The sequence below is a fragment of the Solanum dulcamara genome, chromosome 9, assembly GCF_947179165.1.
Source record: "Solanum dulcamara chromosome 9, daSolDulc1.2, whole genome shotgun sequence".
NCBI lineage: Eukaryota > Viridiplantae > Streptophyta > Magnoliopsida > Solanales > Solanaceae > Solanum > Solanum dulcamara.
The window spans coordinates 10,769,571-10,797,470 of NC_077245.1; the positions used below are offsets into that span (position 1 = coordinate 10,769,571).

General features: G+C 31.3%; 4 protein-coding genes, 1 non-coding gene and 1 pseudogene across 5 annotated transcripts; all 6 read right to left on the reverse strand.

Moving 5' to 3' along the window:
- Positions 1-4,130: 4,130 nt before the first annotated feature.
- On the reverse strand, positions 4,131-7,442 carry LOC129903327 (phosphopantothenate--cysteine ligase 2-like). The gene is made up of 9 exons (XM_055978854.1): positions 7,299-7,442; positions 7,094-7,217; positions 6,963-7,007; positions 6,798-6,883; positions 5,517-5,569; positions 5,364-5,423; positions 5,108-5,209; positions 4,846-4,965; positions 4,131-4,570 (listed from the first exon to the last, which is right to left on the reverse strand). The coding sequence occupies exons 1-9, from the start codon at positions 7,390-7,392 to the stop codon at positions 4,331-4,333; spliced, it is 924 nt and encodes a 307-aa protein (XP_055834829.1). The 5' UTR covers positions 7,393-7,442; the 3' UTR covers positions 4,131-4,330.
- A 2,347-nt stretch (positions 7,443-9,789) lies between these two features.
- Positions 9,790-9,861, reverse strand: TRNAW-CCA (transfer RNA tryptophan (anticodon CCA)). Its single transcript has one exon. It is a non-coding gene; the product is annotated as a tRNA-Trp (tRNA).
- Positions 9,862-10,907: 1,046 nt separating this feature from the next.
- On the reverse strand, positions 10,908-12,541 carry LOC129903328 (protein EPIDERMAL PATTERNING FACTOR 2-like). Its single transcript, XM_055978855.1, has 3 exons — positions 12,324-12,541; positions 11,447-11,502; positions 10,908-11,371 (listed from the first exon to the last, which is right to left on the reverse strand). Exons 1-3 carry the CDS (start codon positions 12,424-12,426, stop codon positions 11,168-11,170), a joined length of 363 nt encoding a protein of 120 aa, XP_055834830.1. The 5' UTR covers positions 12,427-12,541; the 3' UTR covers positions 10,908-11,167.
- A 4,900-nt stretch (positions 12,542-17,441) lies between these two features.
- Positions 17,442-20,060, reverse strand: LOC129903099 (transcription termination factor MTERF5, chloroplastic-like; annotated as a pseudogene).
- Positions 20,061-21,922: 1,862 nt separating this feature from the next.
- On the reverse strand, positions 21,923-23,479 carry LOC129903100 (transcription termination factor MTERF5, chloroplastic-like). The gene has a single exon (XM_055978588.1). It carries the CDS (start codon positions 23,379-23,381, stop codon positions 22,224-22,226), a length of 1,158 nt encoding a protein of 385 aa, XP_055834563.1. The 5' UTR covers positions 23,382-23,479; the 3' UTR covers positions 21,923-22,223.
- A 597-nt stretch (positions 23,480-24,076) lies between these two features.
- On the reverse strand, positions 24,077-25,579 carry LOC129902726 (transcription termination factor MTERF5, chloroplastic-like). The gene has a single exon (XM_055978102.1). It carries the CDS (start codon positions 25,513-25,515, stop codon positions 24,346-24,348), a length of 1,170 nt encoding a protein of 389 aa, XP_055834077.1. The 5' UTR covers positions 25,516-25,579; the 3' UTR covers positions 24,077-24,345.
- Positions 25,580-27,900: the final 2,321 nt, after the last annotated feature.

Below are 27,900 nucleotides of genomic sequence, written 5' to 3' on the forward strand. Positions count from 1 at the left end.
AACATGAAATTTAGTAACCCTTGAAAGGTTAATAAATGCATCCGGTAGTTGATTTGCAATATTTGACAAATAAATTATCTTTTGAACCTCTTGTTCACATTGATTTGTTCGAGAATCTAAATGAGATAGTGATAATGCATTCCAATCTATCTCATTTTTCAATTGCTTATGTTTTTCCCCTAATATTGGATTTTCAGATTCATCAAAATGACAATAGGCAAATTTTGTAGTAAATAAATCTTCAGTCATAGGCTTTAAATATTTTATAATACAAGGAGATTCATACCCAATTTATATTCTCAACCTTCTCTGGGGATCCATCTTTGCGCGACGCGGTGGAGCAATTGGAACATATACCGCACTTCCAAAAATTTTAAGATGGAAAATATTTGACTCATTCCTAAAAGCCAGTTGTAATGGGGAGAATTCATGAAAATTGATTGGCCTTATGCGCACAAGTAATACCGCATGCAAAATAGCATGTCTTGTCCTCATTAATAATGGTATAGCTATCAACTAGAGGCATTTAATCAATGATTCTGCTAGACCATTTTGAGTATGAACATAAGCGATCGGATGCTCAAATTTTACTTCAATTGACATACAATAATCATTAAAGAACTGAGATGTAAATTCACTAGTATTGTCAAGACAAATTGTCTTTATTGCATAATTTAAAAATTGCGCTCTTAACCTTATAATTTGAGCTAACAATCTTGCAAAAGTCATGTTGCGAGTTGATAATAAGCACACATGTGACCATCTTATAGATACATCTACCAAAATCATAAAATATTGAAATGGTCCACATTAAAGGTGAATTGGTCCACATATATCACATTGTATACGTTCCAAAAATGCATGGGATTCAATCCCAACATTAGTTGTTGATGGTTTAATAATCAGTTTTTCTTGGAAATAAGCAATACAAGAAAATTCTTTAGATTGAAGATTTTTCTGATTCTTCAAAGTGTGTCCATGTAAATTCTCAATAATTCTACGCATCATATTATAACTGGTATGACCCAACCGGTCATGCCAAATGATAAATTCATTATGGTCAATAAATTTTTTATTTATCATGACATGCGATTCAACCACATTAATATTTGTGTAGTATTAACTCAGAAGAAAGTGAAGGTAATTTTTCATGCACAAATCTTTTTTCCGTTTTTACTGTAGTAATATAAAGATACTCAACATTTTCTTCATTAGCAGTTTCAATATGATAGCCATTTTGACGAATAACCTTAAAACTTAATAAGTTTTTTTGAGACTTACTACAATACAATGCATTATTAATGGCCAATATTGTTCCCCCAGGTAGTGATAAGGTTGCTCTTCCAGAGCCCTCAATTAATTTTGTGCTACGGATATTGTATTAACATTGACCCCTTTCATAATCAAATGAGAAAAATATTTTTTTTCTCTTAATATAGTGTGAGTTGTAGCACTATCCAAAAGGAATATATCTTCATCACTCATCTTCGATACAATTGAAAACTGAGAAATTTATTTATCTTTATAAAATAAGAGTACATTGTAAAAGATAAGATAAGTAACAAAATTACAAGAAAACTTGAGTTTTTTTTTAATAGATAAAGTTAAAAAAAATGATAATCAAAAGTACATAAAAACAATAACATATTGTAAATCATACAATAAAATTAAACATCAATTACGATCCCTAAAGAAGTCTTCAACCTCCAAATGAATAATATTATTAAGGTCATTAAAATCGTCATCCTTCAAAGCCAAATTCGCTTCAATATTATCATTATATATTTGCGAAGGTCTTGCTTCAACATTATTTTCAAACCTCAAGTGTGACTCTATCCGGGCATTAGAAGAAGAGGCACCACCTTTATTTGTCTTTCTTTTGAAGGAACTTTGATAAAGCCTGAAAAAATGCTCAGGCGTCCGACATTCATTTTTGCAGTGGCCTTTAATGTCACAATAATGACAGTTACTTCTTGAAGGATTGCTTTGAGAACTCATATTGTTCTCCCTTTTATGTTGACCATCACCACGACGATTATTATATCGTCTTCTGCCATTGTAATGTCCACACACATTATTGTGGCCTCGATTTTTGTTTTTTCTTCTTTCAGATTGGCCATGTACTTCTACCACATTTTCTTTCAGTAATGGAGCATTTCCAATGAGATGAGCTCCATGGTTTCTCATCAAAAGAGAATTATGTTGCTTAGCCACCAGAAGAAATGAGATCAATTCAGAGTATTTCGAAAACTTTTTTTACGGTATCGCTGTTGTAGTATCACATTAGAGGCATGGAAAGTAGTTAGTGTCAACATATCCTCATCATTTATAGTTTTTTCACATAATTTTAATTGGAAAGTTATACTTAATACAACAGAATTATACTCAATTACAGTTTTAAAATCTTGAAATCATAAGTGCATTCACTCATAACGAGCCCTTGGCAATGCAATTGTCCTAATGTGGTCATACCTTCCTTTCAAACCTTTCCACAATTCAAGTGGACCTTTCACTGTCAAGTATTCAACCTTCAGTCTTTCATCCAGATGATTATGAGGGAAAATCATCGTCTTCGCTTTATCCTAACTTGACGTTTCATTTCTTTCAATTATAGCATCACCAAAACCTTTGGCGATAAGGTGAATTTCAGCATCAAATACCCATGACAAATATTTTTTGTCAGAAATATGTAGTGTCACGAACTATAATTTTGACAAGTTTGTCATGATCAAAACTATGATAAAATTATTTAAATTATACTAAACTAATAAAATTTTAAACATTGAAAATTAAGAACAACTTATATAGTATTTTAAGAAAAAAATTCATTTTTATTAATTAATAAAGTCTACTACCACCTTATATTATTTAGAAAACTTAAAATTGAAAATATTCAAATGTATACTTGTGTTTAGGATCTAAAAATAGAAACAATTATATCATCAAAACATACCTTATAGGAGACTTCGTGCTAATAACGTGTTATAAATAAAATGACAAATTAAATTAAGAAGAAGGAATTAGAGAGAGTAAGTGAGTAATCTTATTGTTTTCTTCACTTTTCTGCGTTTTTACATTATTATCAATGCCCTTTTATAGGCATTAAGACTTGGAATATTAACAAAGTGAGATCATCCATGACATCTATCAAATAATAGGTTAGATCATCTATAACATCCACTAAATATATTTACAACAAAATTAGAATATATAGGTACACTGAGTGATATTTTTTCGTGTAACAACTAGAAACGTTGAAACTAAATTGTCTCCTAATATGAATTGTTGTTCTATGTTCAACAAATTCTTTAAGTTAGCACTCCTTTCAAGATAATTTAAACACCAATTGTCTGAGTCTTAGCAGCAGTTACTTTTGTCTAAGTCTTAGCAGTAGAGTTATTTGATAGCTCTGATGATGGAAGATAGCAAGTATTCAGTGAAATAATAAAGTATTCACCATTATAAATAAAATAAAATATTTAACATCACCCAAAAAAATAGAAAATGTATATTATCTAGTGTCATACCAAACATAAAATAGATATAGATTGAACACAATGCACTTCAGCAGCCAAACTATTTATGACCAGGCCATTTTAATGTTGAGACCAGGTCATTTAACGTATGGGGGAGTTTTATATTCGAAAATTAATAAAACGGAAGGCAAATATGAACAATATTGAAAAGTAGAGAAGTAAATATGACCCTTTACAGATTTTCAAGAACTTAATTACTATCACTATTCTTCTTGAGTGGGAACTAACTCAATTTTTCTGAGGAGGGTAAAGCGTGCGCAAATCTTACTCTTATTAGGAGGTGAAATTTATAATCAAGTTAATCATCGATTCATTATCTATTAGTGTCAAGAATTAATCTGAAACCAGCCTAGAAATATACTAGCCTTTTCTTTTTATAGTAATTTTCATTTTTCTTTTCCTATATATGGATGTTTCTGAGGTTGCACCTTTTTAAGACCTTTATTTAGTAACATGGTGCTCTTAATTGATTAACAGAGAAAAACAAAACATCACTACTAAGAGTAAATTACATATGTTTGTGCATATGTGCATTTACTCCATGAATGTTCTTCATGTCCCTTCAGGACGACAACAACAATATACGCAATGTAATTCCACAACACGAAACACATATTGCCAATCAAAAATAAAAACAAGCTAAAGAAACACTCTTTCTTTTCTCTTTTACAGGGTAGCCTGAGGTTGTGTATTTATTTTTGAACAATTAGTTGCACTAATTTTGCTTTACTGAAATGTCCATGTAAGGTGTTACTCCATATTTCAGTGATAAAATGCTGATCCACCCATAGTTGTTATGCATCAAACTTGTTGATATATGTTGAATGTCTATCAACCACAAGCTCAACCAATGGAGACTCGACCTCAGCCCCTGCCCGAGTGCTGTCCCTACGAACAGTGACTTTTTCCTGCTCAGTGACAACTATAACTTCCTCTTTACGGGTTGATAGTTCGTTAGCTATCACCATATGCATCTTGTATTTCTTGAGGGCCATATTAGACTGTGCTAAAAGGATATCTGTGTCTGTTTCTAGCTGTTAAATAGTAGATATTGGAAATCAGTAATGAAACCATACCACAGACTCCACCACTGGTTATGTTGTAGTAATAAAACCATATGATATACTTCCTAAAAGATGAAGCTTTGACATTCATAGCAGAAAGAGACATCTCAATTCTCATCGATAGAGAAATTTAGAGGATTCCTATAAAGGCACCACTTCTTTACAAGTAGAGCATTTTTTTCAAAGACGAGTATAACATTATTAAATTTCATAGCTTTACCAACCCATACAAGATGATCACCAACCTTAAAAGATATGTGGAAGGCCATCGGTGCCCACTCATTCCTAAGCAGTGAAAGCATCTTTGGTACTTGGGCGAGTCGCATATCCAGAGGACCAGATGCTGACTGGATTTTATGTAAAGCCTGTGAAGAAGAGGTAACATGAAACAAATAGCAGCAGATTTAGAGGCAACATAATGAGGGCAATCGGAGACAGGAAAGAAGGACAAGTATAATTTACAAAGAAATAAAAAAGAGAGATAAATTCAAGAACAAAGACGATTACCATGCTATCCCATGGAACATAAAAATCAGAAACTGCAGCTGCAAGAAAAAAAATAGCACTAGGCCCAAAGTCCCTCAAAGACACAGAAATTAGCTGAAGAATCTGCCAGTGACAAAAATAACATTAATCAAAGTGGTACTAGCCTCCACAAAGCGTACTAAAAAACTCATATGAAGCTTTTTTAAAGTTAAAAGTTCCTATAATTGAACATTGATTTAACAATAAAACAGATTTCACTGATCTATTGAACTTAAACCTGCAAATACTCGAAAATTGTTGTAAATGGAAGTTTCAACAGGATTCCCTCAGCAACTGCCTGCAATTATTAAATCCTTCCGGTGACTGTTAAAGATGAATAAGGATAACATTTAGAACAAAAAGAAAACAGGAAGAAATAAATAATCCATACTGCACGATTTTCAGTAATGGCTCTCTTCACTGTTTCAGCATGCAATGCGTCCACTGAAAAACAGTGCAACAGAAAAATGCTCATTAGATTGGAAAAGTGTAAATTGCTCAACAAATCAATTGTGATTCAAAATACTCAGAGCAGTAAAGATCTCTCCCAAGTGAGAAATATATAAAGTTACCAAATATCAGAAGATGGATAAGCCTTTAAAGAGTATAATCAAACTAACAGAGAAACTAAAAATGCAGCCCAAAAAACCCAAGGTAAAGCTTTGCCAATTTGTGCCAAAATCTAGAGCATCAAAAGGAGAAAAGAAAAGTACAAGCTAGAGGCTCTATTTGTTAAGAAGATATATGACAATTATTGACCTAGTGAAAGGATATGATGGAGTGACAAGAAAAATCATTTCGTGGGTATTGGAGAGTAAAACAATACATTTCAACTATATAAACATAAAGTATAATGTACGAGAGAGCAACCACATGTTGAGAATAGTGACAAGAGACATCGAGGATTTTGCATTGATCACATACTTGTTCACCCTACATATGAATGAGCTACTAATAATAGATAATCTCATGGTACATGCTATTTGCAGATAATATGGTGATAATTAACGAAACTGTGAAGAATGAACCAAAAACTGAAATTACTGAGGGAACTTTCGAGGCAACAGTGATGAATAAGTAAAAGTAAGATACATATGTTATACTGCAAGTGTATCCCCCATAACAAAGAAGATGATGAAGTGATATTGATCGTTTATGGACCTAAATGCAGACAATTCAGATATCTCAACTCAGCCTTTTAGGAGAATGTGATGATAAATGAAGATATAATAGAGATTTCAAAGTAGGATTTTTGAAAGAGAGAAATGTTCTTGGGAGTATTATGCAAAAAAGAAACTCTAATAAAGGGAAAACAAGTTCTACAAAATGACTGTAAGACCAGCAATGCATGAGTGAATAGAGGTGGGTTTTTTCATCTTAGAAGAGTCAGGATTTCAAGATATGGATATGACATAGGAGCACACGAGTACGAGTACTTGGATATGACTAATGAGTGTGTAAATATAATAGTTATTTAGCCCAGTAGAAAAATAACTCAACGTTCTTAAAATTTTGAAAATCCATTTTATTTGTAGCCCAATTAAGTTTTTTTCAGCCACTTTCTTGTGGTCTAAAAAGGGACTAGATAAACCCAAAAATCAAGATGGAAGTTGGTTGATACAAATGTACCATGTGCATTGATATTGAGCGTGAAAAAATAAGAACTACAGACCTTCAATACTTGAATCATCAGCAACACTAAAGCACGCTAGCAGCGGATCATCAGGCAGAGAACTACAAAATGGCTGGCATGACCCTCTGCATATTTCATGGTGTTACTACTCTAAAATCAAAATCACAATAATCAGGTAAATTCACTTGGCAATTGAAAACAAACCTACGGTAGAGAAAGACTACAGAATAACCGGCCTTCAGAAAGTATCTGCAATCATATTTTCACTTTTGAACATCAAATGTATGTGAGTTCAAGTGTGTGCAAAGCATCTAAGCATAGTATTCGTGATATACTCTGTGGATGCAGCCCCTCTATGACCAGAGCTAAAGTTGTCGATATAACGAACACATTGTTTTTCCAAAGGAACAGTTGTACCACCCGAAGTAATACACACCACCCTTTTTGCTTTTCCATTCACTGAACATGGAGACACAAAATAAAGTCAAGTGGCATCTATACTTGAAGAACAGAGAATTAAAAGGCTAAAATAACAATTACCTGATGATGAAGTATTGTGATCAACGAATTCCTTCAAACTTTTTTCAATTTCAGCAGCATCCTTTAGTGGTGGAGCTGACTCAAAGAAGGACATTACTTCACTTTTTGGTGTTTCTCGTAACTGATTAGCTTCATCAATTGCATCCATGGCGAAACTTGACAAAATGGTTTAAGATAATAAACTTGAGAACCTGTCATATAAACCAATCATCAGTCACCAAAAATATCCTACAACAGGTTAATTTCCAATATAACCTAACCCTTGAGTTACATATCATTATTCTAACTAAATGGTGAAGAAACGGATAATATTTCATTAAAAATGCAATTATGATTGGCTAATAGGACTGGGAAATGAAACAAACATGCTGCACTTTGAACATCGAGTAGACCAAGAACAGGGGCGGAGCCAGGTTTTGACAGAAAATTACTTTGTTTATACGTGGTTCAAAATAATTTTTTAATATATATATCTTAAATGTTAAACCCCCTGGACTTCTTCTAGTATTTACTTTTTCATATTTTGACGAAGGCTTAGATCAAGGGAATGACCTTTAAGAATACTTTGATATCTTTCCTCAAAATTGATCATACGAAAAAATTCTATTTTACAAAAAATCCACTAGAAGCTCAAATGCTAAATAAAAAGGGCAAAAATCATTGATATTTGCTATATAACATATAAATAGGTCATATCCAACAAGTCTCACTTTCTGAAAAGCCTTTTCCTCCTCCTTTTTTCCCCATATATTACTAAAAAAAATAAAAAATAAAAATCCCCAATGGAGGAAAAAATTGTGCATGAATATTACATCAAGCAATTTAAGAAAATCAAGAATGTGATAGACTTTAACCTAAGACACAAATTTATAAAAATTGAATACCCAAAATCTTACTATTCCCAAATTTGAATGGACTGAGGAACTGGGTTTGTACCTGCTTGAAAATTAGTTGAGAAGAATTTCTGAATATGAAGGATTTGGTGGCAAATACAAATAAAATTACTGCAAATATTCATATTTTATATCTAACTTTTAAATAAATAATTAACGCCAGTTTCCGGCAGCCGTTTGATCAGTTTTGGCCTGCGATATCCTCTTTGTTATTGTAACTTTGTAAGTGTGTAAATATCTTCTCCCTAGGTTTCAATTTCTATGGACTTATTTTTCATTTCATATTTTATTCAGATATTCGAATTAAGTTTTGTTTCAATTTAATATCTTAATTTTTAATAAAATATTTTTGTTAAATATTTTAATTTTAAATTATTAAAATAAACACATAAAATATGTCATTTTTTTTAATTATACATATCAGACAAAAAGATGTTGAAACTAAAAAGATACAAAAAAAAAAATCTTAAATGAATTAAAAAGAAAAATAGACAAACATATTGAAATGAAGGAAGTATTAAATTCATATTAACCCATCTGTCAAAATATGATGTAATTAGAAAGCTTTACAAATCCACTAATGTTTAGAAGTAGTTTGCATTTTAATTGCGTTTTCAAATACCACACGAATTTCTGGAATTATCTTACCAAATACAGAATAATAACATTATATTACCTCCATTTTTCATGTACTGATTCTTTGGGCCAACCGTAATTTAGAGTGTTATTTGATGGTTTGGTTTGGTTCAATTTTTATATTGAACGGATTGATTTATTGATTATCAATTTTTATATATACTAAATTACTATTGAATAGTTGATTTGATTTGATTTAACGATTAATTGGATTATTGGTATTTATTTGATATAAAAATGAAACAAAAGCAAGAGTAGCTTTATATACACCATCAATGACTTGTCGTCTAAACATGTTAATTCATCAGGTGCAATTGTTGTTGTTGACGGAGAATACAATTGGTATGGTAGGAAATGACAATGATACTTTGGAGTGAGCGGCATGCAAATGGAGACATACGTTTTGAGGCAAAAGAATTTAAAGTGAAATAGTATTATTGGTTGGGGTTTGGATTGAGGGGGAAGAAGCGCATGAGTAAAATGGAATAATCCATTTATTTTATATAAATATCAAATAATCAATTTTCGAAATGTTAATCCATTATTTATAAAATTTTAAATCAATAATTTGATATTAATAATGTAATATCATGTTTTTTCAATTTGAATTATCGATTATGATTCAATTTTGAATTTGACGAGATACTAAAATATTTGACAAGAAAAAGGCATAGACGGTTGCCAACAATTAAGTAAAGAGAAAAAACAAGATTTTTATGTTATACCACCAAAGGACTTGGTGCATTCCTTAATCAGAAAATTTGAATTCGAGCTTTGAATATTAAAAAATCCTTGGTATGAAGGGCTTTCCTCTAAATGAAGCCCTACGCTGTGCGAATCTAAATTAATCGAGCTCTAGTACAAATATTGAACACCAAATGGAAAAATTAAAAAAAATATATATATATATATTTTTATGCAAAATTTATCAAAAAGTCAGAGGACCGTTAAGTTCGGGGAATTGAACCCGACGTGAATCGAACACGCAACCTTCTGATCTGGAGTCAGACGCGCTACCATTGCGCCACGGATCCACAAGTTGTTAAATTATAGAAACATAATAATTTGTTTCATTTTCAAAATAATATTTTGGTTAGTTTTTCTCATTAGCTAATCAAGTGTATTTATTAGCTGATCATAAAAAGTATTTAAGTTTTAAGTGAAATTAATTTTATAAATAACTAAGTGCATGGATAGAAATACTAATACTGATCATAAATATTAGATGTGTTTGATAAAGAAAAATGTGAATAGGTTTTTTTATTATTATTAAAATGACTAAAATATATCCTTAATTTGTTTTTATAAAAAATCATAAATAAAAGTATCTTTCTAAAGAAAATGTTAAGCGATGAATGGAGGAAAAAAAGAGGGCTAGGGGTTTTAATTGTTTTGGCCTTTTGGGTAACGTGCTTGCATAATCAGGAAAAATAAATTACGGATAAAATAGTAATTTTTTTTTATTAAATTAAAAGTATTTATAAGTTAAAAAGTCATAGGTGATGAACTAACGGTTTTGACTTATTTTGTCCTTCTAAAAAAAAGGTTAAAATTAAATTCTCAAACCAACCTTCAGAGATCGATTTTTGGGCAGTAAAAACCAATTACCAAATAGTAAAATAAATTAGTTTGATCCGCTAATAAATTTAGCCGAACAGCGGACAGCCTGTGTATCATTGTCTATTTTATTCTAAGATTTTCCATATGCTTTAATTCTATTTTTATTCTTTTTAAAGTTGACATTTAACGGCTGCTGGAAATATATCACGGCAAAACTATGTATGTCTGCATAGTTTAAAGTTGTCAAATTGAATGCAAGTTGCAGGGAAAATTAATACTCTCAAGAAGCCATAGTCAGGTGTGATATATAAGAATTAATAATTTCAAAATAAAATGTAACATTGTTTTATTTCATATTTGTTTATGAATATTAATTAGCTTTGCGATTATTTTATTTCATTTACAAATTAGTGGAATAGCTAAAATTATGAATATTCCAATTTATAGAATATACTTATCTATTCCATTTGATAGTAGGCTAGTAGCCATCTCATGCAAATAAATGAAAGTACAAAAAGCCTTGGAAGAAGTAATTAATTAAGCAAAGAGAACATTCTAATAGCTTCACTTACAACTAAACCTACAAAACTCTTATAATTCCTCCTATTTACAAGGACACTACCAAAATCTTGAATGAGGAACAATAATCCAAATGCAACAAGGCAAAATACTAACTAGCTAGCTAGCTAGTAATCCATAATTAATAAACATACATATAACTAAAGGTTGGAATTAAATGAAACTGAATTTTGAGTGGCGACTCAGATGTTGCAGAATGGATCAATTGGAAGGGACATGGTAGTATTTGCCTCTACACATACACCTATAGACAATGGGACAAGATTCAGCAATGGAGCATGCAAAGCTCACCATTACTCTTTTACAAGGGAAACAAGGTCCACAAGCATGAGAACAATCTGGTAAACTTGATCCTGTTGGATACATCTCCATTCCTAACACATCATGATCTCCTTTTCTTTCTTCCTGCAATAATTTTAATTGAGTGACAAACTAGCTAAAAATATCATTTATTTTGAAACGGAGGAAGTAATAAATTACCTTAAGATGGACATGGTTTTGAATGTCCTTGTTTGTTCCTTTGCCATGGTAGGAAACTGAAATTTGTATAAGGAGACAACATTAATGTTTTTGTGAAAGTACTAGCAATTGTCTCTGTGCAAAAAAAAAAAACTAAATAGAGATATACACTTTCATTATGTAGTTTATTTTACAAATGGATGACTGGATATATATGCTTGTCGGGATATTTTAATAGCTCAATTGATTAAATATTTAAACTTTCACTTTATTAATGTGAGTTCGATTTCATGCTTTATAATCCCCTTTCCCATTTCTTGTTGCTCCTGCCTCCATTTTTTTTTTAAAAAAAAAAGGATATATGCTTGTAACTCAAAATATATAAAGGGGTGTGGGTCCGGAGAACATTTGATTTACTTATATTCAACTTTCACCAATATAGAAGAAACATAAAAAAACGGATCTTGGGTCGTTGATTCAACCCAATAAATTAGCTCATTAGGGAAGAATTGTTCAAGTCATATTAAGGAGACCACACGCATTACCACGCCTAAGGATGAACATATGATACATGAGCAATTTAATTAATATGGGTTTCCAATATCAAAAAAACAAAATTGAGATGGATAAATTTCATACTTAACTCAACATCAAAAATTAACTCATGAAAGAAAAATTGTCTAAAACGTATTAAAAGAGACCACTAGTTCCTTAAACCACCAATGTAGGATTTTTCACATGAAAGCTCATGTATCGTATTATTTTCGATTCAAACTATGTATACATCTGAAAAAAATACATATATTATACACACATATTATTTTTGTTTACCTCCTATCTCTCATTGTTTTTTCTTGTATATGAAGATAAGATAGGACAAAATATGGTGGGCACTTACAATGATATGGACGTAGGCTTTGGCTAGAGTCAACTAGCAACATTAGAACAAGAGTGACTATTGACACACTCAAAATTCCAAATGAAGTTGTAGTATTCACCATCTTCTCTTCTTATTTTTATGTGCCTTGACTTGATTTTTCAAGACCAACCAACTTAAGAATCTTGAAAATTGGTGCAATTTTTTTTTTTAAAAAAAATGTAGTAACTAAAAATAGTTGTAAGATGGATGTGTGAAGGAAAATTTGGGACCAACTTATTGACTATATATATAAGAGAAGACATAATGAAATTTGAAATGAAAGAGGAGTGATTTTAATTAATGTAGGATATTGTACATCTGATGAACTTCACATGATACACGCCCATGTTTTTTTTCAAACATTCACAGGTTTTCTTCACCTCTTTAAATAATCTCACTAGGTATACAAATAATAATAATAAAAAAATTGGCTTTGATATATTCCTAAGAGAGTAGGGATAGCAATGCGGCGGGGTGGGGGCGGGGCGGGGCGGGGCTGATTGAAGTAATTATTATTAAATTTAGTGTGGGGCGGGTGGCGGATTTATGCGAGTTTAGGGTATTAAATAGGAATCCGAAGAAAATTAAATATTTGTAATTAGTATAAATTAAAGATATAAACTTTTTATATTAAACTTTGACTTTAATTTTAACTTTATTTTTAAAAAAAAATAGACAAATATTAATTAGAGTTAATTAGCGATTAAAAAATAATTGTTGAAATGTTAATTAGAAACAATCTATTAGTTGTTGAGATGTTAATTAGCGAAAAATGAAAAAAAATATTAATTTTATTTTTCATATTAAACTCAATTAAAAAAGAAAAAACATAAAAAATTTATGCGGAACGGATTTATATGGGGTGGGGTCGGGTTGAAAATGGAAAAAAGTTGTTGTGCGGAGCGGGGCGGAACGGTTTAAAAAATTTACGGGTTGAGCTAAACCATCCCGCACCCGCACCACCCCGCCCCATTGCCATTCCTATAAGAGAGAGAAATGTAACTCCACATAATTAGTGACTGATCCAGAATTTTTACACATAGAGTTCCAAAAATAAAATTATATAAAAAAATATAGTCCGAGAGAATTGGACCTAGGACATTGGCGTGCATTTTCAATACCTTGAATTGTTGAGCTAATCCTTTGCATATTATTTAAGGATTTCAAAATTTATATAGATATATAAATATACAAAAAAAATTATCATATATACACATCAATTTGTGTATAAAAAGAGAATTAGATGCTTCGAAATATAAAAAATTATTATAGAGTTCAAGATCACTTGAGATTTGAATTTATTGGTAAAATTATTTCCCAATACTATATACAACTTGTAACTAAACTAAGTTGATCGATCTACCTAGCTGGCTGTTTTGTTTTTTTTCACATAAAAAAAACTGTCTTATTTATGGATCAGCCAATTGTGATTTTTATTCTTATTTTTTGAATGTAAATTGTTCCTTCAAATAAAAAGGACAAGAAAATGCCAGTATTCAAAAATGGCTATAATACAAATTGACATAAGTGACAATATGCATTAATTTAGTAGAACACGTACGTATGTGTGATATATACATTGGGGGTTGGCAGAAGAAGCAGAGTACTATATTATTAAGAAGTGTACCATATTTTTGTTCAATTATGTCAGGGACATTATTTTAAAAGCTTATTTGTTAATTACATCAAGTTTAGAGCATACAGATGATTTTTGGTTGGGGTGAGCGGAAGCAGGCTTCATGACAGGCGATAAGGTGAAAAAACGTAAAATCAAGCATGACCTAAGATAAAATGAAGTTTTTATCCTAATTGATTGGGGGTGGGTCGGAGCATGCTTGATGAAAAGCGATAAGGCTTGAAAAAATGAAATCAAACATACGTGATCTAATATAAAACGAGGTTTTTAATTTTTAGATACTTATTTTTGCATTTTTCTTTCGGAAACCTAGAAAATGCTATTCCTCCAAAGAGTTCGACTCTTATGATACTTTTATGGATTTAGTTTGTTTATATTAATAGTATAAAAAAATTATATTCAATGTATTTTAACACATTTTAGCATATATTATATGTCTTATTTTTAGATTGTCAATCAACTTATCAAGTGAATGAACAATTACTTATAATTATTTTTACGTGACGTGACATGAGAGTATAAAAGAAGTTAAACTCTAGTATTATATGTCCTCCTCCTTATGTAATGTAATGTAATATTTGACTAAGAACATAATTTAATAAAGAAAATAATTTTTTTAAATATAAAATCTAAAAATATGATATTAATATTTTTATGCTTATAAATTATTTTATTAAGCTTTTTTTTATTCCTAAATATGAAAACATATCGTGTTTTTCTTGACAACATAATTAAAGGGGGTTAAAAAGAGCGTTACATTAAATGGAGCATAAAGAGTATATATATTAATACATTATAATTTATATTTATATCTAAGAATAAGTTAAATTATATATTAAAGATGAAATTCGTTTATTATGTGGTATATTATACGTATGCAATACTACTAAATTAATTATAAGTAACTTGGTAGAAGACACCAAAAGAAGTTCATTGAAGAAAGAGTCTGCTAAAACGTGAAGGTCTGAACTTTGGAATAAATGAAGTTTGAGCATTTAATAAATTTCCTTCCATGCATACATGCCTTTAATTAATGTATATTTTCCCTCCTCCCATGTTTCATGTCCTATTAATTTACTGCACCTGCAGGAGTACTCTACCATAAATCTATAATCAATTAATTAGTACAAGTACATTTTTTCAATTTTGGAATTCAACTTATAAGAAGCACTTTGAAATTATTACAAGGAAAAAAAAAAGTGCAAAACAAGTCGAGTCAAGTATCAATTTGGTCGAAAAATTAAGTTCATAATCTTTACTATATTAAAAACATGAAAACCTTTAAAATGTTGATTGAACGTTTTGCCTTTTATTAAAAGACTCCGCTTTAAATAAAATCGTCATTTACTATTTTTTTTCAAATTATTATCTATATTTATATAATTATAATTTAAATTACCGTCCAAAGAAATTTTAATTACTAAAGTTATAAGTATAAGTTAAATTACCATCCTAATAAATTTTAATTACTAAAGTTCTCCTTTTTTTAACAAATCCTAAAATTTAGGATTCTAATCAATGTAGAATTATATTTTATACAAATTCTTTCCTTATTTGAATTAATTATCACAATTAAAATATTAAAAAGTCCATATATATATGGTAAGAAAAAAAATATGATAATAGATATTAGAAAAATTAATAACTATAGAGTCCTAATACATATATTCGCATAGTTTCGTGTTTGAAAGAAACTTTCAAAGTTTGATAATATTTAAAATTGTTATTCCTTTTCTTAAGATCTAACATGCTTTCAGGTTTGGGTTTAGGTTTAGTGGGGTCTAGGAGCACTGTATTTATTGTAGTATTAGCTTTATATATAAATTTTCTTATTTTTAGCTTTAATTGCTATTTTTCAATAATTTATTCTTTTTGTATGTATTAGTGCTAATGAATTGATACGACAAACACGTGTAATAACACAGATATACTAAAATTAGAAAAATACATATTTTTTCATTTAAATAACTATATCATTGCATATATTGTAATTTCGTTTAAATAATCATGTTATTACATCTATTATAATCTATTCTTTATTATTTTTGTATGCATACTTTTATATTATCGTGATACACACATGCATCACACGTACTCTAAACTAGTGCTATAAAATTTAGCTAAAAGTAATATTCATATAGAACATGAAATGTAGAGAGATGAGTTTGGGAGAATTTTCTTATTCTTTCAAGTATATATATGTTAAAGTATCCACAACGTAATTCTCAATATTTCAACTTATAGAATTACATTAAGAAATATTATTATTTCTCCGTTCATTTTTATTTGTCCACTATACTGTTTCAGTGTTTTGGAATGTCCAACAATATTTATCCAATTTATAAAATCAATGAATAATTTATCATGATGTGTTTATTTTACCTTTACCTTTGCTATTAAATATTATTCATTTTTCAATGTTTAGATGACTTGTATTTGATAAGAGTGATTTGGTAAAAAAAATCTGCTTCTTAATTTCTGTGGCAAATCGATAGAGGAAGTAAATATGAAATTAATCACTGAGAACATGGGAAAGTTCATGGGGAAAGTTAAATGGTGTGAAAAGATAAATGCATAATGATGAGAAGTAGTGGAGAAATTCATTTTATATATATACATCATGAAGAAAAGTAATAATTCTGTTACGTATTTCGTAACACATACTAAGAGATTATGTTTTATAGGGATATTATTGATACAATGATACTTGGGACGAACTTTTTTGTTATTGGTTGTTGAATATGCGTACAACGTACCCAATCATCATTATATACATTATATTTCATAAATTGAAAATTTTCAAAGTTAAAGATAGATATTAAAATAACTTTGATTCAAATTTTATATTTAAATCTAAAATTTTAATTAATATGTATTATTTAGTAATTTAAAATCCGATAACTTAAAAGAATTAGAATTCTAAGCCCAAAAATTTTAAATTGTGATTCTGGTTCTACCAGCAAGAGGTTGAAAGATGACGTAGATGGAGGGGTTTGCATCTTAAGTAGGGGTATGTTAATAAAATCATAACTCATTCAACCTATATATGTGTGGAAGGGTTAATATGTAACCCACTTATTTTATTAACTAGCTTATTTTGATCAGCTTAGTTCAGTCCATTTTAAAACTGGGCTAATATGTGATCCTGGGAAAAGTTTTTAGATACTCAAACAAATTATAAGAAAACAAACTTTGAATACAAAACGTAGTAAGAATTGAGCGGATTAAGTTATGACCCAATTTTTAGCTTATTTCAACCTAATCCACTTCAATACAAATAACATTTAAGTAGGTCAATGATTCGCTCATTTATTAGCTCAATCCATTTTGATATATCTCAAATTCAGTCCAATCCGTCCATTTGACCTTTTTTTAAGTTTAAGCATGTCATCAAAGTAATCAAGAGCATCTTCAATGTGGATTTTTCCTGATTTACAATTATTTTTTGAGGAACTTCTCAATGGAACAATCATTTGGCCTTTTGTATAAACAAATACAGATGAAAGCTTATTGTACCTAGTCATATGCAATTCTGTAGATACAAATGTATGAAATTCATCAAAGTTCAATCATTCATGTAAAAAATGGTCGAAGTTGCATGCTTCCTTCCAAGTTGTTTGAAGTAGGGCAAAACAAGCCAAGCTGCATATGCATATCTCTAAACTTCAAACTCGCACGTCTAAAGTAGATTTAAAAGCGACTAAACTTGCAAAAAAACATGAAAAACTTTAGCTACGACTTAAATGAGGGTTTTGAAATCAAGCTTATCTGGGCACTTTCGGCAAGTACAATGATTTCTTTCCATATCCTTAAGCTTTCGTGAGCAGAATTACCCTTTATCTGCACAAGTGAGAACTAGTGAGAGTTAGGGAGAGTTACTTGATATCTGCGCTAGTGAGAACCAACTGTTTGAAGAAATAGGAACCAACTGTTTGAAGAAATAGTTGAAGTTATGGCAAGCCTGCTCAAACACCTTTGTTATGAAAAAAATAATACTGTTTTCCCAGATTTTGATCTCCATATCAGAGAGAAATACCTCAAAGTTTGAGGCCAAACCATTGATGTTGTGATTTTCCCAACTCAAATCAAACTTGCTAACCAACTTGCTTGCAAAACTAAATAAGAGTTTTAAGTACATTATAGGATAAGTAGGAATAAGACTAAAGCTTTAACGTCTAGAAGGTACAATAAAGTTTCTTTAGATGTTAATCAATAGTAAAAGGTAGAGCTCAAGGAACTAACCTGCCATCAAGTCCTTTTAAATGGATAGATTAACAAATAAAACTATAATAACAAATAAAGGATTTAACAGCAATTATTTAATAGCAATAATAAATATGAATTTTTATACCTAGCACTGTATATAATATGGGCGTTAGCGACTCGGGATCCAAAGGCATTAACTCAATTGCTGCTAAATGTTTTTGTGGCAATACTAAAAGAAAAATCTATTGCTACTAAATGTCTCGTTTGTTGTAGGGAAAATCAATGCAAAATTTTATCGGATCAAACTCCGACAGAATAGAAGAATATCAGAACCTTATATGAGATAACCAATGTTGTAGCAGAACAAGTATTGACTTACTGTCTTATGGAACAAACTTGCTGGTAACTCCAAAGGGAATAAGCGATAAACAAGATCTGTTGAAACCAAACAGCTTCAAACGGCGAGCTTGATTTTGCATGAAGTAAATATGAGGAAGGTCTTTCAAGAAACTATGCCCCAACTCCATAAATTATAAAAACTGAAAAACAGAAAAGACAAAAATGTGTTGAACTACAACTGAAAATTGAGAAAGATCTCAGCACCCTTGGTGTCAAAAATAAACAAAATCTACTAAGGAGCCACAATTTTCTTGAGCTGTTAGTACAAATCAGGTATATCCTTGTAGGGAAGCACAAAATAATTTATGAACTTTATCTCAGTTAAGCTCAGAGCATAATACAAATCCAACTGTCTCCTCTCAAGCTTTTTTTCATCCAAAATTTTAAAGACTTGCATCCGAGGTAACACCCTTTTTTCCAGACTAAAGCCCAAAATGGCAAGATGAGAAACCAAGTAATCCGGTCCAAGACCAAGCTCCTTCATGAAAAGATTCAGTTTTTCCTGAATTCTAACTTCTGAGAGGCTAACACAATACGGTAGCTTCCGGAACATGTGGAGTATATCATCATCAGACCATCCAAAACTCTTGAAAATTCCAATCTTTCTATCCAACGCAAATTTCTTTTGCGAGGACAACACATGAAATCCATAAAGAAAACTAGGGGAATCACGTGGAACTCGAAAATCGTTCTCCAGTCTATGCAACAAACCCTTAATCCACTCAGGCTTTTGTGTAAGAGAATTAGGACATAAAAGCACAAGTTTTCTTATTTTCTCATCAGAAAAACCAAAGTTTCTCAACAACAATAGATTAGCCTCCATAGTACGCTGAGGACGAAAAGTAAGCAACCAAGGACCTCTCTTTAACGCCTTAACTACATTTTCATCACTACCCAAAGTTCTCCTAAGGCAATCAATGGTAGGTCTCAAATGAGTATCTAAACCTCTATCAATAATATGTGCATCTTTAGCAATTACATTCACCAGGTCCGACCCGGATAACCCGAGATCCATAAGGCACTGAAATTTGGGTTTTAGGGTTTTGGAAACATCACGGATTAGCAATTTGGGTACTCTAGAAACCATTTTTTTCATCTGAGTGTTGTCGAAACCGGTTTGTTTCAAAAAATTGATGACTAAATGAGGATTCTTTAAGGATTTGAATGAAATTACCTTGGAAGAAGTAGAAGCAGCTTCTTCATTGGAAAATCCGAGAGAATCAACAAGGTATTTAACCAAGAAATGGGTCGGGGCAGGAGTAGAGGTTGATGAGTAGAGAAATTGAGACCTGAAACTGTAAAAATCGAAGCCATTGCCGTGTAATATGCAAGTGTGAGTGCCTCTGAATCTGTTGAGCATATCGTTTAACTGCAGCCTGCTTGTGGAATAAGCTTGCATTTGTATTGTGTTATGGAGTGCTTCATCATATTTTATCAATTGTGGTTTGGGATTATGTAAGAATTGAAAATTTTAATCTTTTATCGCTTGTGGCATTATTTTTCATGTTAATAAGAAAAAAAATATAATTTAAAAAATTCAAATTAAATGTGCAAATAAAACTTAAATTTCAAATCATGATTTCACATTATATGTTGAAACAGGGCCTAAAATTCTATAGCTAACAAATAGTTATGGGTTTAATTTTTTAAAATGGCAATTAAGCAAATGTGGTGCCTGATCAAGCGGGTCTTTCTAGGAAGAAGATGAGTGTGGTCGGGCATGGAGTGAGCTGCATAGCAACATAATCGTACGTTCAACGTGATCAATATATGCTTGGGAAGAAGCTGAAGTGTTCTTCCTAACGTCAGGCCATTATCTGCAGCTGAATATCATCTTCAGCATTCTTTTGTCTACACATGCACGGACATTATCTGCATTGGAGACTAACGCATTTCCCCTGCCTGCAATCTGCAAATTGTTTTCATTTCTAGTTTCCAATTTAGAAAATGTAACCTGGATATAACTGTCTCGGGAGGAACTACATTTTCAAAAGCTATTACAAGCAGTCCCAGTTATCTTTTTTGAGTTGGGGAAAGCTGACTTATTACCTGCTGTAGTGCATATCTGATGTTTCAGAGTAACCTTTTCTGCTTCAGAATCAGGCTCTGGCTGCAGATACTATGATTTCATTGGGTTGAGTCTACTCATATTTTCCAATTCGTCGATGAATCGTTGGAGAAGAATCCAATCTTTTAAGATTGCTCCAGTGCTTTGGCGCATTCTTTTCAGCTTTGTTTGACTTGGAAGCAACATGGATAGTTCAATGTGCTCATCGGCGCCTTACCTTAGATGTGGACAAAATTTCTCAACCTAATGCTACTGCTGTGAGGTGAGAAGGAGCAGATGCGTGAAATTTCCCTCTAGAAATTGGGCTAATTACGTTTTTATAAACTAAGTTATTTTTAAAAATAAATTAAAAGCAAGTGAAATATGTCCGATCAAGTTTCTTTTCGTTTTCTGGCTAGAACCCAATTACATGAAGAAGTAAAGTAGTAAAAATTAATACCTCAAAGTTTGAGGCCAAACCATTGATGTTGTGATTTTCCCAACTCAAATCAAACTTGTCAAGCAACTTGCTTCCAAAACCAAATAAGAGTGGTGTTTGCCTGATGCTAACTTTAAGCCATAAAGTTTTTAAAGTCAACTAAAAATGAAAAATTAGGATTTCTAACTTTTTTTTTCTCAGTGCTTAAAGCCATTTTCTTTGACCATAAAAATTACTTTTATATCCCTTATATTTTAACTAAATTCCAAACTATCCTTTTTATTCTTTTAACCCAAAAATTCTCATCATTTTCCTCATTTCTTCAGCATAAACACTTTTATCCAAACACTCAACTGCTTATTTATTAAATAACTTTCAGCATTTCAAAGTTCTAAAAGCACTTCATACATAAAAGTTACTTTTTTTAAGCTCATTCAAACGGACTCTAAGACTAAAGCTTTAACGTCTAGAAGGTACAATGAAATTTCTTTAGATGTTAATCAATAGTAAAAGGTAGAGCTCAAGGAACTAACCTGCCATCAAGTCCTTTTAAATGGATAGATTAACAAATAAAACTATAATAACAAATAAAGAATTTAACAACAATTATTTAATAGCAATAATAAATATGAATTTTTATACCTAGCACTGTATATAAATATGGGCTTTAGCGACTCAGGATCCAAAGGCATTAGCTCAATTGCTGCTAAATGTTTTTGTGGCAATACTAAAAGAAAAATCTATTGCTACTAAATGTCTCGTTTGTTGTAGGGAAAATCAATGCAAAATTTTATCGGATCAAACTCCGACAGAATAGAAGAATATCAGAACCTTATATGAGATAACCAATGTTGTAGCAGAACAAGTATTTTGACTTACTGTCTTATGGAACAAACTTGCTGGTAACTCCAAAGGGAATAAGCTATACTCAAGATCTGTTGAAACCAAGCAGCTTCAAACGGCAAGCTTGATTTTGCATGAAGTAAATATGAGGAAGGTCTTTCAAGAAACTATGCCCCAACTCCATAAATTATTTTTGGCAACAAGGATCGAATACAAACTGAAAAACAGAAAAGCAAAAAATGTGTTGAACTACAACTGAAAATTGAGAAAGATCTCAGCACCCTTGGTGTCAAAAATAAGCAAAATCTACTAAGGAGCCACAATTTTCTTGAGCTGTTCAAACAAATCAGGTATATCCTTGTAGGGCAGCACAAAATAATTTATGAACTTTGTCTCTGTTAAGCACAGAGCATGATACAAATCCAACTTTCTCCTCTCAAGCTTTTTTTCATCCAAAATTTTAAAGACTTGCATCCGAGGTAACACCCTTTTTTCCAGACTAAAGCCCAAAATTGCAAGATGAGAAACCAAGTAAGCAGGTCCAAAACCAAGCTCCGTCATGAAAAGATTCAGTTTTTCCTGAATTCTAACTTCTGAGAGGCCAACACATAAAGGCAGTTTCCGGAACATCTCGAGTATATCATTATCAGACCATCCAAAACTCTTGAAAATTCCAATTTTTCTATCCAAAGCAGATGTCTTTTGCGAGGACAACACATGAAATCCATAAAGAAAACTAGGGGAATCACGTGGAACTTGAAAATCGTTCTCCAGTCTATGCAACAAATCCTTAATCCTCTCGGGCTTTTGTGTAAGATAATTAGGATAGAAAAGCACAAGTTTTCTTATTTTCTCATCAGAAAAACCAAAGTTTCTCAACAACAATAGATTAATGCCCATAATATGATGAGCACGAAAAGTAAGCAACCAAGGAGCTCTCTTTAACGCCTTAACTACATTTTCATCACTACCAAAAGTTCTCCTAAGGCAATCAATGGTAGGTCTCAAATGAGTATCTAAACCTCTATCAATAATTTGTGCATCTTTAGCAATTACATTCACCAGGTCCGACCCGGATAACCCGAGATCCATAAGGCACTCGAATTTGGGTTTTAGGGTTTTGGAAACATCACGGAATAGCAATTTGGGTACTGTATAAACCATTTTTTTCATCTGGGTGTTGTCGAAACCAGCTTGTTTCAAGAAATTGATGACTAAATCAGGATTCTTTGAGGGTTTACGTGAAGTTACCTTGGAAGAAATAGAGGCAGCTTCTTCATTGGAGAATCCGAGAGAATCAACAAGGTACTTCACCAAGAAATGGGTCGGGGCAGGAGTTGCGGTTGATGAGTAGAGATACTGAGATCCGAAATTGTAGGAGGAAAGGAAGTCTCCAAAGCCATTGCAATGAAATATGGAACTGTGATTCGATACAGCTACAGCTTTGCCTCTGAATCTGATAAGCATTTCTTTTGCAACTTCAAGGGTAAACTCCCAAGTCCTATGGAATAATATGGCATAATATAAACAAATTGCAATTTAATTTGATCTCATATGATATCTAGTTTTTTAAATTTTGAATATATACAATTAGATATTTAAAATTAATAGAGTTGAACAAATAAATATACGCGTCTTATGTGACATCCTACATGATCATTCACATTTTGCGTGGTATCGTATGTGGCGTCCTATGTGTATAATAACACGTGTAGAATAAATGTGTCTACTTGTTTAACTTTATACAAATTTAAGTAATTATTTTTGCGGACCCAAAAGTGAAGGACATAGATATCAGTAAAAGCCAAGTAAAGAGCATATTTTTGTATTATGCCTAAATTTTATATTTAATGAAAAGCCTAGTAGAGCCTAAGTTGTTTGACAAAACATAGACATCCTTTCAATGAAATAACGAAAGTAGTATTGCAATTTCAATAACAATTAGAAGAAACTACCACAAGTTGGATTCAATAACCAAAGTATGCTTAGAAAGAATGTTCAACACTTCAACTTCACATCAAAGATAAGACAAAGTCTAGAAAGAGTGTAAAGTAAGGTACAATAAAAATTCTTTAGATGTCAAGAACATCAGATCTTATATCAGATGACCAATGCAGTAAGCAGAAAAAGTATTCGACTTCTGGAACAAATTCTGGGGTAACTGCTGAAAGGAATCAGTTTAACAACAAGATGTATTGAAACTGTACAGCTTACAACAGTTCAGACTTGTAAATATGAGGAAGGCCTTTCAATAAACTATGTCCTGATTACATGAATGATGTTTGGAAACACTGACCTGTGGTTTTAGTTGTTAAATGTTCAAAATGAAAAAATGAAACACAACCAGAAATAAACCAAAATGTATTGAATTACAACTGAAAATTTTAGAAAGATCTTAGCACCCATAGTACCAAACGTAAACCAAAGACTACTAAGGAGCAACAATTTTAAGGAGTGGTTCATACAGATCGGGTATCTCAGCCTTGTAGGGCAGCACAAATAATTGTATGAACTTTGACTCTGATATGCTCAGAACACTAGAAAGAGCCAAGTTTCTTCTCTCAAGCTTCTTTTCGTCCAAAATTTTCAAGACTTGCACCCGAGGCACCACCCTTTTTTCCAGACTATAGATAAAAAACCCTAGATGAGAAACCAAGTAAGCCGGTCCAAGACCAAGCTCCTTCATGAAAAGATTCAGTTTTTCCTGAATTCTAACTTCTGAGAACCCAATACAATAAGGTAACTTCTGGAACATCTGGAGTATATCATCATCAGACCATCCAAAACTCTTGAAAATTCCAATCTTTCTATCCAAAGCAGATTTCTTTTGCGAGGACAACACTTGAAATCCATAATGAAAAAAAGGGGAGTCACGCGGAACTTGAAAATCGTTCTCCAGTCTATGCAACAAATCCTTAATCCTCTCAGGCTTTTGTGTAAGATAATTAGGATATAAAAGCACAAGTTTTCTTATTTTCTCATCAGAAAAACCAAAGTTTCTCAACAACAATAGATTAGCCCCCATAGTACGCTGAGGACCAAAAGTAAGCAACCAAGGAGCTCTCTTTAACGCCTTAACTACATTTTCATCACTACCCAAAGTTCTCCTAAGGCAATCAATGGTAGGTCTCAAATGAGTATCTAAACCTCTATCTATAATTTGTGCATCTTTAGCAATTACATTCACCAGGTCCGACCCGGATAACCCGAGATCCATAAGGCACTGAAATTTGGGTTTTAGGGTTTTGGAAACATCACGGATTAGCAATTTGGGTGCTCTAGAAACCATTTTTTTCATCTGGGTATTGTCGAAACCGGTTTGTTTCAAGAAATTGATGACTAAATGAGGATTCTTTAAGGATTTCAATGAAGCTACCTTGGAAGAAGTAGAAGCAGCTTCTTCATTGGAGAATCCGAGAGAATCAACAAGGTATTTAACCAAGAAATGGGTCGGGGCAGGAGTAGAGGTTGATGAGTAGAGAAATTGAGACCTGAAACTGTAAAAATCGAAGCCATTGCCGTGCAATATGCAAGTGTGAGTGCCTCTGAATCTGTTGAGCATATCGTTTAACTGCAGCCTGCTTGTGGAATAAGCTTGCATTTGTATTGTGTTATGGAGTGCTGCATCATATTTTATCAATTGTGGTTTGGGATTATATAAAAATTGAAAAATTTAATCTTTTATAGCTTGTGGCATTATTTTTCATGTTTATAAGGGAAAAAAAAATTACCCTTTTACACATATTTCAATATCATATTTACTTATATTTCCTATTATAACAAAAAATTTCCAAAATCCCTCTTTTTCCTTTAACTCTCCCTCCCTCACTGATACATCACTCTTCCTCCCTAAATCCTCGTCTTAATTCGCTCCTCTTCATCAGTTTTTGAGATTTTGAATTTATGAGTACATGTGTTACTCAATTTCAAGGTTCTAACTAAGGTATATTTTAATTTTTCCTTATATGGAATCTCACTTCATCCTCATTCAATCTGATTTCTCCTAAAATTTGTACCGTTTGATTTCTTCTGTAAATCTTTGAAAAATCTTCTAAAATTGATATCATTTGCATTCTTCTATAAATCTTTCTGTTTTTGTAACTCATATCTTCAATGATACATATGGAATCCGTTCATGGTCTCAAACAGTCGAATAAAAATCAAGAAATTCTTGTTTCACCTGGTTCTGATTCATCTTGGGAAGGTTACGACGAGGTTAGATCCAAACATCATAACGATCCAACAGTGATGGATAAGCTACGTGAGAAATTGAAGTCGAAAGCTCCAGTTAAACATGCATCCAAAGAACTAGACAACAAGATTGAAGGGGTTACAACATGCCCTAAACTCCCAAAGGTATGGGTTCAATTAAGGTTTTTTTTAATGAAGTTTTTATGAAGGTTTTTTGATTCTGATACATATCGTTTATGTATCAGCTTATCATGTATCAAGCGCTAACTCTTCTGATACATAGTATTTTTTTTAAATGCCATTTTTTGGAGATTTGCTACTTCTGATACATCGTGTTTAAGTGTCAGTTTCTATTGTATTAAGTTTTAATGATTCTGATACATCTACATTTATGTATCAGATTATAATTTATAAAGCCTTACTGCTTCTGATACATCTTCTGTATGTATCAGAATCTCATGTATCAAATATTTTAATGTATATGATACATCGTATTTATGTATAAAATTCAAGTTGTATTTAACCATTTTTCATGTCAATGCAGGGAATGAAATACGTCATCAAGAAGATCCCATCCCACCCATTGAGATTCGGCACGACATATAGGGCTAATTTTCTTGATGATTTTGAATCATCGATTAATTGATGAAACACGAATTTTGTTTTGAATTGATGCTCTGTTGTTTTCCTTGGAGTCGATGCTCTATTTTTTGGCTTGAAACTTCATGTACATAACTGTCACCTTCTTTAACCAATTAATCTCATTAATTAGATCAGTAATTGATTTAAAGATCCAATCATACCTTATCTCAATCTACTATCCATAAATAGCTGATGTGCATTAACTATTCTACACCTAAAGTTGATGTATCAGATACATAACTTATGTATCAGCAAAACTGAAAAAATAATTGAAAACGACTTCGATTTGAATTGATGCTCTGTTTTTTTCATTCGAGATGATGCTCTATTTTTTGGCTTGAATCTTCATGAACATAAAAGTTGTTTTTTTAACAAATTAATCTCATTAATTAGATCAGTAATTCAATTAAAGAACCAATCATACCTTACATTAAGATATTAACCATAAATAGTTGATATGCATTAAATATTTTACAATTAAAGTTGATGTATCAGATACATAACTTATGTATCAGCAAAACTGGAAAAAAAATTGAAATCGAATTTGGTTTGAATTTATGCTCTGTTTTGGGGCTTGAATCTTTAGGTACACAACCGTTATTTTTTTTAATTAAATTAATCCCATTAATTAGATTAGTAATTGATTTAAATAACTAATCATACCTTGTATTAAGATACTATCCATAAATAGATGATCTTCATTAATTATTTTACAGCTAAATTGATGTATCAGATACATAAATTAATGTATCAGAAAAATTGAAAAAAAAGGGGAAATCGGGTAATTTTGATATAATGATGGATGTATAGTAATTAGACTTTTCCATTATGGGATTTAGGTCAAGTTTACAAAAAAAATATATAATTTAAGAAATTCAAATTAAATGTGCAAATAAGACTTAAATTTCAAATCATGATTTTATATGGAAAATTAACATAAATGTACTACATTAAGAAAATATTTACCATTTATAGTAATAATATATTTTTTTCACTAAATACTTATAATACAATTATAATACAATTTTAAAATTATTTTAAAAATATTAGTGAGAATAATTTATAAAACTCATATAATACAAGTTTTATTAATGAATAATATACTTATCACATACTTTAATACACTTATAATACATTGTGTCAATTTCTTATC